The sequence below is a fragment of the Chrysochloris asiatica genome, unplaced genomic scaffold, assembly GCF_000296735.1.
Source record: "Chrysochloris asiatica unplaced genomic scaffold, ChrAsi1.0 scaffold00163, whole genome shotgun sequence".
NCBI lineage: Eukaryota > Metazoa > Chordata > Mammalia > Afrosoricida > Chrysochloridae > Chrysochloris > Chrysochloris asiatica.
The window spans coordinates 90257-99777 of record NW_006408681.1 but is presented as its reverse complement, the minus strand read 5'-3'; the positions used below and the strand labels follow the sequence as shown (position 1 = coordinate 99777).

Here is a 9521-nt window from a genome sequence, read left to right as displayed (position 1 = left end):
TCCTCTAGATGAGTTCTGATTATCAAGCCATCGAGGCTAGGTCAGATGGGGTACTGTCTGCAAGTTTGGGTCTTCTTGTGTATATCCCCTCACTTCATGTTAGCTGGATGCCTCACTCTCAGCTCTAGTCCTCCCTCTGTGGCTTTGTCTTTGTCCATGGGTTCAGGTGTCCCCAGGTCTCACCACACTTTGGACCACCCAGCCCTTCCTCTTCTCTCTCTCATCTCCAGGTCAGTGGGAATCAATGGAATGTGGTTGAATTTAGCCCATTTCTTCTTCATTGCTGCCTTTCCCCCTCTTCCACTCACCAGTAGACCAATGTGGTCACCAGCAAGCTTACATGTCTGCTCATGTGTTCCCTTTGAGTCTCAGTCTCTCTTAGGCATGTGTGTGTGTGGGGGGGGGCGGGGAGGTTGTTACCTTAGTTGCCTCTTAAAACTACAACAATTCAAGCCAAGTTCCTTTTGACATTTACCAGTTCCTTAATTGGCTTTTTGTTCTGGAATTACTCTGAAGCTCATGAGAGTCTTTTTTTTCTTTTCTTTTCTTTTCCTTCTTTGATTAGAAAGGGCATACCTTGTGTCTCCATGTAGTTGTCTGTTTTTCAAATTAATGTCTATTAAAGAAAACAAAAAGGTAACTACCAGTGTCAGGTATTACCTGGATTGGTGAATTTAGCTGTTGTTAAGCACCATCAAGTGGGTTTCTGAGAAACAGCTGGTGGGTTTGAACTGCTGACCTTGTGATTCACAGTCTAGTGCTGATCCATAGCGCCACGCCAGAATTTAGCAGAAGACGTTTTTATTAGATAATGAGCCTGGAAATGAGAAACAATGAGAGAAGCCATTTCATTACTTCATTGTGTGTGTGCATGTTGGGAGGGGTGACTCTACTACTAGTCCCATGTTTGCTCTTCTTTTTCAGTTTTTCCCCTACATCCTGTTACTGCTTGCGATTCTCTTGTACCTGCCCTCCTTGTTCTGGCGTTTCACAGCTGCTCCTCATCTCTGCTCAGACCTGAAGTTTATCATGGAAGAACTTGACAAAGTTTACAACCGTGCAATTAAAGCTGCAAAAAGTGTCCGTGACCTCGACATGAGAGATGGTGCCTGCCCAGTTATGGGCTTAAACGAGAACGTAGGGCAAAGGTAACGTAACCCCAGCAGGTATCTTGTCAAGCTTTGTAGTACAATTCTCGGGAGTGGGGAAGATCATCTACATAGTGACAGTCTGTGGGAACCAGGAAGGCTCTCCTTATATTTCACCCTTGCTGGCCTGTTCCAGCTTCTATCATCCCATCAAGAATCCTCCTTGTTCAGTTAAATATCACTCTTTCAGCTTTTAAAATGTGCTCTAGCAGGGTTAACAAATGTACTACTTTTAGCTTCCTTGCTTTGACCTCCTCCTTAAAGAAGCACAGACGACTGGGATCTTGAAGGCTTTTGAGTGGCCATCCAAGGTACAATTGGTCTGCATTCACTGGGACCACTAGAAAATGGATGGTCAGGAATCACTTAGAGGAAATGGAATGTGTGTCTAATCACCTCAAATTAATGACTACCAACCAGAAGTCCTGGAAGGTGCCTGGCTATTTTATTACTCAACCTATAGAAGAGTCCTCTTCAGAAGGGAGGTTTTGTGTAACAAAATTGAAAATTTGCATGACATCAGCCATTCTAGAGCCCAATCAGGACTGGGATGACTCCCTGAAACTGTTACCCTAAGGGAATCTTTAAACCTTGTAAATCTTTAAACCTGAAACTATCCCCCCCCCCCCAAAGTCATCTTTAAACTAAATAATTGTTGTTTTTAAGTGCTATCAAGTCAGTTCCGACCTATAGTGATCCTTTATAGGGTTTTCGAGGAGTGGTTGGTGAGGTTTAACCTCCGACCTTTCTATTCAAACTGACCTTGCAGTCTATCCCATTAACCCACAGCGCCACACCAGCTTAACTGGAAAAGAATGTCTGCTTTAAGCTGTCTACTCTTTTAAAGATTTCTCTCCATATGATCACATTGACTACAACAGCTCGAAAGATGAGAGGCAGGTGCAGTGAGTTTACATTAGTGATGGTGACACAGTGTGGAAAAGTTGTCCAGAAAGGAGGCCAAACTTGAAGAATGTGTCTAGTGTCACGAAATTGTTCATGTAGAAATTATTGAAGTAGTGCATGTCTTATGTATATTTTCATGTGCACCTCTGAAAAGACAGAAAACAACAGAGTGTTATGAGCATCTGAGCATGAGAAAAAAGTTTGGCAAAAATGGGGAGCAAGTAGATATAGTGCCTGGCATGTGTCATAGTCTTACTCTGGCTTTTTTTATTGACAATCCAAACCAAACTGAACCTACTGCCGTTGAGTCTATTCTGACTCATAGCAACCCTATAGGACAGAGTAGAGCTGTTCTTTAGGATTTTCAAGCTTTACAGAAGGATCTCTGGTAGCATAGTGGTTACAAATTGGGCTGCTAATCTTAAGGTCAGCAGTTCGAAACTACCAGCGGTTCCACAGGAGAAAGATGAGGCTTTCTGCTCCTGTAAAGATTTACAACCCCGGAAACCCTGTACAGGGTCACTATGAGTCGAAATTGACTCAACGACACATAACAACAACAAACCTTTATGGGAGCAGGCAACCTCTTCTTTCTCCTGTGGAGTAGTTGGTGGGTTTGAACTGTCAGCCTTGTGGTCAGCAGTCCAATGGATGATTAAACCACAGCACCACCAGGACTCCTTACCGACAAGAGTAATAGTTACATACATAATAGCTATCTTTTTGAGCACTTAGTTGCATCCCAGACCCTGTGTCAAGTGCTTTAAGTACATGATCTCATTTAATCTTCAAAACAGCATTATCAACCAAATGCTTTTATTATGTTGTTAAGGGCTGCCAACTCAGTTCTGGCTCATAGCAACCCTGTTATGATTCATACAGTTTTCATTGCTTAATTTTTAGAAGCTGATTGTCTGGCCTTCCCTCCTACTCTGTCTTAGCCTGAGAGCTCTGCTGAAACCTATCTACAGGTGGCCCTGCTGGTACTTTAAATACTAGTGGTGCAGCTTCATACATCACAGTAACACACAAGCCACCATAGTGAACCAGTGGACAGATGGGTAGTGATTTCACTAAATACACTCTAAAATACTAAGTGAAAAAGTAGTTAATTATTGCTTTTCCTTCTGCTTTTTTTCTCTCTTTCTCTTTCTTCTCTTCTCTCTTTTTTTCATTAACTTAATTTTAAGACCAAATTATTTTCTGCTTTGATTCTTTGAAACCTTGCATTTTCAGTAATGGCATGCATTTCCAATGAAATGGCAAAAAACAAACATTTTTGAGATATTATGATGCTCATATAATAGGGAATCCTGGTAGCACAGTAGGTTAAGAGTTGTGCTGCTAACTGCAAGGCCAGCAGTTCAAAACTACTAGCCGCTCTGTGGGAGAAAGATGTGGCTTTCTGATCTATAAAGATTTTCAGCCTTGGAAACCCAAGCCAAGGTTGCCATGAGTCAGAACTGATTCCACGGCACATAATCACTACCACCACCAACACCACCAGTGGCACACATAGGTCCCAGAGGTCTCTGGTGCAGGAGTTGATGGAATGAAGCCCATTTCTTCAGATTCATGCAGTTGTACAGAGCCTCCATCAGATAGCAGCATGCACTAAAAATGGGATACCAGGTTCCCAGTAAACCCCAGAGGCAGAAAATGTAGGTGGTCTCTGTATATCCCACAGGTCACAAAAGGCTTAAGCCTAATTTTATTCCCTAGGACTCCAGTGAAGTTACAGGTAGAGTAGTGTGGGAAGGAAGACTTTGAGAATTGTTTGTTGCATTATTGAATGCCCTGGCAATCTGGCATAATGCTCTGGGTTAATGCACTGGACTGCAAAGTTGTTTTGAATGCAAGGTCAGCAGTTCAAGTTCACCAGGGGCTCCTCAGATACATATACCAGGTTGCTATGGGTCAGCACCAACTCGATGGCACTTAACAACAACATTATTGAATGTGTTTATGCTTTTAATATGTGATGGTCTTGATTAGAGTTTGTTTTTACTTCCTTTTTAGTTTGTGGGAAATATCTGAAAGTCACTTCAAGTACCCAATTGTGGAACAGTACTTGAAGACAAAGAAAAACTCGTTTAATTTAATAGTCAAGTACCTCAGCTGCCGTGCACTAACACTCACGATTATACTGTTAGCATGTGTCTATCTGGGCTATTACTTCAGCCTCTCGTCATTATCAGATGAGTTTGTCTGTAGCATCAAGTCGGGGATCCTGAAGAATGACAGCACTGTCCCTGATAAATTCCAGTGCAAACTCATCGCCGTGGGCATCTTCCAGCTTCTCAGCTTCATTAACCTGATGGTCTATGGTCTGCTGGCGCCTATGGTTGTCTATACATTGTTTGTTCCATTTCGACAGAAGACAGATGTTCTCAAAGTGTATGAGATCCTGCCCACATTTGATGTTCTACATTTCAAGTCTGAAGGGTACAATGATTTAAGCCTCTACAACCTTTTCCTGGAAGAGAATATAAGTGAACTCAAGTCCTACAAGTGTCTTAAGATACTGGAAAATATCAAAAGCAATGGTCAGGGAATCGACCCAATGCTACTATTGACCAATCTTGGCATGATCAAGATGGACGTTGTTGATGGCAGAATTCCCAAACCTGCTGTAAACACGATGGGAGAGGAGCAGGAAAACCAGACGGCAGACATCCAAGGTAGGCAGCCCCCAAAGTGCCATTACAACTACTTTTTAAGAGTGACTGAAACTATTTACCCCATCTGCCATTGTTAAACCATTTTCCTAGCATGGTCTTGGGAGAAATCCCTCCATATTGGGAGAGAGGGAAAAAGAACTAGTGCTGTCCCAAGTTTACAAAGAAAGAAGGAGTCTGTGGGTTTTCTGATTGTTCCCACTTCCACCTCATTCAGTCTCTATCTCATCTCTGCTTCTAGCTCTAGCCCTCTTGCTTGTGGTCTCTCTCACCTATTTTTGTCTTGTCCTGACTTTTCTCTCTGTATCACTCTTCCTCTTGTCTCTCTGTCTCTGTCTCTTGCACAACTGACTGAAAGTTAATCTATTTAATTGTTTCCTTGAGCTAGTTTCACCATGGTTGGAAATTTGGCTATGAAGCTAAATGTGGTCAAGCAAAGGATACGATGGCTCTCTCTAAGAATCGTTGATTAGTGCTCATGTTCTTGCGGTGCACAGATGTAGCCTTCTGTCATAAATGCTTGTTTTCAATTTTGACAGATCTGAACCTACCCAGTGAAACTATTACAAACAATGGAGAGAAGAATGTCCGGCAGAGACTTATGGATTCTTCGTGCTGATGTTTTTTTTTGTTTTGTTTTTTTTCCTTGAACTTCATACCAGTAACTTCTGTGACATGGGATTTGTTTTGGCTGAAGGAAGTGTCAGATTCACAGTGGTTTGCAGCAAATGATTCTTGGTAGAGACATTGGGTACATCTTACTGAGTTCCTGATGAAAATGATGTTTGAAAGAATGTCCTGAAAAACAGCTCATTAATTTTCTACGGGAAACAAGTTGGAGAAACCACAGCAAGTGTATACATGAGTTGGCTTTCAATAATTCCTGGAAAAATTCCATTATCTTTCAATTCCATTTTTCCATGAAAATGTTTAAGCCCCCTTGTGTATATATCTCCTCATCAAATGAAAAGTGCAAGGAGTAGTCAAAATAAAAGAGTAATAGTTCTTCTCAAGTTTTGGCTAATCAGATGTTGTCAGTGAAACTCAGAACTACTAGAAAGCAAGGACTTTGGAAGGTTTTGTTTTAATTTTATGAAATGACAAACATATCGGGATGCAATTAAATGTGAAACTCCCATGTGCCGCTAATAACTGTTACATGAGAAAACCTTTTCACTTGCTAACTGTGGACTATAGGTCAACTTATTCTTGGTAGTGACCTAAGTTAAAAATACAGTTGACACTTGAACAACATGGGGTTAGGGACACCAACCTCTTACACATTAGAAAATGCACTTAGAGTTTACAGTTGACCCCTGAACAAAAAGAGCTTGAACCATGGGCCCACTAATAATACCTGGGTTTTTTTTAACTCATGCTACTTTGTGTAATAGGCATGCCGTAAATATAGGGGGTCTTGGTGTGGCACTGTAGGATAAGCACTGGACAAACCATAAGGTCGACAGTTCAAACCCACCAGCTACTCCTTGGAAATCCTACATAATATGGTCGCTATGAGTCAGAATTGACTTGACAGCACTTAACAGCAGCAACACGAACATTGCATTCAGCTCACATGTTGGTGAGTACTTGCTCCAATGCCTTTTGATACTAATCTTCTCCACATGAGCAATTTGCGAGGCCAGCTGGGGGGCGCTGGGAGGGTAAGAGACTAGCACTGACTGGAGAGGGGATTAGCATCACAACACTCGAGCCCACTGCCACGGAGTCCCTTCTGACACACAGTAACCCTGAATCGGCTTTCCCAGGTGCAGGCAGCTCATCTCATACAGTTGTTCAAGGGTCAGCTATAATATCGATGCTGTGGTTCTTGTACGTCAGGCGCCTGTTAACGTTTGGCTAATTGAAATTCTCTGACCGCTGTTCGTTGCACTCTGGTTTAAAGGGCAGCAGGCCCAAACACTGCTGTGATGGAAAACTTGGTGAGATATGAGATAAAGTCTAAAGGATATTTGATTCATACCATCGTGAAGATAAAATGGGTAAGAATGCTTCAACAAGACCCCAGTGCGGAACTGTAAACATACTGAAGGACTTAAATCAGTCACTGCCAAAGGGCTGTCATAGTGCTTTTCTCTGTGGTCAAAGACATTTGAAATAGGATTTAACTGAAACACAGTAACAGTACATGTTCAAAGTGAGGGACACCTTTGCCTAGTATGATCAGAGCACCTAAATGACTTTTCCCCTTTGATGTGCTTGGAGTTTAAACAGCTTTGTTGTTGTTAAGTGCTGTCGAGTCAGGTCGATTCCGACCCATAGCGACCCTGTACAGGGTTTCCAAGGCTGTAAATCTTGACTGGAGTAGAAAGCCTCATCTTTCTCCCACGAGGCGCCTGGTAGTTTTGAACTGCTGACCTTAAGGTTTGCAGCCCGATTTGTAACCACTACGCTACCAGAGCTCCTTTGAACAACTTAGCAGTATTTTATTTATACTTAAATGCAACTTTAAAAAATACATTTTAATTTAGACTCATACCGTGTCAGAATTGAGGCCACTTGGGAGGAACATTGAGCCCAACTCAGGATATGCTAAAAATCTTATCCAATTCTGACCATGGAAATATAGTCGGACTTCAAAAAATTCATAGAAAAATGGAATGAAAACATACGGGATTTTTTCCATGAACTTTTTGAAGTCCCCTTGTGTTGTGTGTTTACGTCTTATACAAAGTTCGTTAAAATTACATCTGTGGGCCTCCCATTTTTTTATTCTTAAAAAAAAATGAACACATTGCTAACGTGAATAATCCTCAGGAACCTCAAAAGTTTACTTTGGACCCTTAGGAACAGTTGTTTACCTAGTCTGATAGCCGTTTTATGAAGAACAAGAAATGTATATGCTGATGCCCACCTTTAAGAATATTCAGAAAAGCCGATTTATTTCTGCTTTTGTGATAGTTTCTGAGAGAGGGGGAAGGTTGATGATCAATACCAAAGGTGCAATCACTGTTTTAATGTATTCTCTATGGCCTGATCTTTATTACTGTTGAATTATAGTGTGGCATTGAAATGGCAGTAACAAACAAAAATAATTGATTGTGTGACATTTTTATATTCTTGTGTCTGAGATTTTCCATCACCATTATTTACACTGGTCTTTTATCATTAGAAAAGATTTATGGAATGTATTTTTCTAGAATGTGAACTATAAAAAACATTGTCTCATCTTCTCCATGGATTGCCTTTTATTTGTATTGTGAAGTGATAAAAATGAGTACATTATTTTAGAAGACCAGGTCCTCTGCAGGGTGTGGAGGCTCATTCAGCCTCTTGGAGAAAGGACAATTTCTGTAAATACATTTCCACTTAAAAGCAGTGATTGATAGTCTTTAGCTTTTTACAGTGGAGTAAGTTGTGACCATTTTCCAAGTTCAATATAAATTCAGTGTTGGTTGGTTGGTAACCATTAGGGAATTCAAGTTCCTAATCCTAATTAGCCCCATTGTGGGTGATCCTGTTATCAGGGTGAATACAGTTGGGGTCCTTGACCTCTGCCGCAGCCCATTTTTACATTCCTGCCCTTTAAACTCCAGTAGGATCTATGATGTCTCAAATAGCACACCGGTCACTGGCTGTGCAGATAAGCACACCGCAGTCCCCTATCTTTGAGGAGTTCAGAGACTAGTAAAAGAGAGTGGGGGACAGACACAAGTGTTTAGAGGTGAAAAGAAGCTAAGTAAAAGTTCTGCCAGAAAACTTCCAGCAAATGCTCCAGGATCCTGAGAGGCGCCATATTGTTTTTCTTTCTTCCATAACTTTTGTTAAGTGATGGTTTTGAGAGTCTAGTTAACAGTTTTATCCCAGTGGTGGATGATCTTCTTAATGTTCTAAGAGTTCCAGTTGTCTTTTATTCATTATCCTGCATAAGGTGGGGAGGACAAGACAGTGGGATACAGTAGAGTTGTCTGTAAGCCACAGTAGTGGATCAAAAGGCTGATATGGTTGCCTGGCCATAGAGTTCAGTTTGGTTAAAAAAAAAAAAAAAAAAAGTCTTATTAGGAAAGTTAACTCTTCATCCACTGTGAGTCTCTGGCTTGAAAGAACTCCGTTCAAGGAGCCAGTTTTCTGAAGGAGAGGAGTCATTCACTGTCTTATCAAAAAGGAATGCCAGATCTTGAAGGACCATCTCGGGGTTACCATCTTTATTTCCAGCTGATGTCTTTACAAAGCTTAAACCAGACTCATGACAAGTGTTACAGCTGGGAATTGGACGGATCCTTCTGAAAACAGAACTCCAGTTGCATGTTTAATTTACTAAAAGACAAGCAGAGACTTTAAGTCTTAAAGTAGAGGCTCTTAAGCTTTGGGACGGTCACAAACCCACCCTTGAAACTCATTTAAAAGTGATGATGGACCTGCTCCTCACATATACGCAGCATTTAAAATGCACCTTCAAAGGTTGTTGCAAGCCCTGCATCTGAAGAGAAAGGGGACTCCCGTTGTCCTTTTGAAAAGCTACCCATTCTAACAGTAAGATTCAGACATAGGTGTGACTAATGTTTGCATACTTTTAAATAAACTGGATTTTTAAGTACAGATTCGTTCTTCAGAGTCTGATGGAACAAGGTCATTGTGAGAGTGGGCAGCAATGACCTTGGATGAACAGACAACCTGCATTGACTGCTGTCTTCTCCTGGCCACAAAGTCATCATCTCCTTCCAGATTCAAATAACAGTCCCTCACGGAGTCAGCCTTGCTGGAACGTGGGAGGGTGGGCATTAATGTTTCTAAAATGCTTCCTCCTACTTTGTACTATGAGAAAGAT

General features: G+C 41.4%; 1 protein-coding gene across 1 annotated transcript in view; it reads left to right on the top strand.

Annotated features, from left to right (window-relative positions):
- Window positions 1-5351, top strand: part of PANX1 (pannexin 1) — a 51277-nt gene extending 45926 nt beyond the window's left edge. Inside the window, exons 3-5 of the mRNA XM_006871197.1 lie at window positions 925-1148; window positions 4074-4735; window positions 5272-5351. Of these exons, the coding sequence (XP_006871259.1) occupies window positions 925-1148; window positions 4074-4735; window positions 5272-5351 (966 nt within the window). The remainder of the gene's footprint in view (window positions 1-924; window positions 1149-4073; window positions 4736-5271) is intronic.
- The last annotated feature ends 4170 nt before the right edge of the window (window positions 5352-9521 follow it).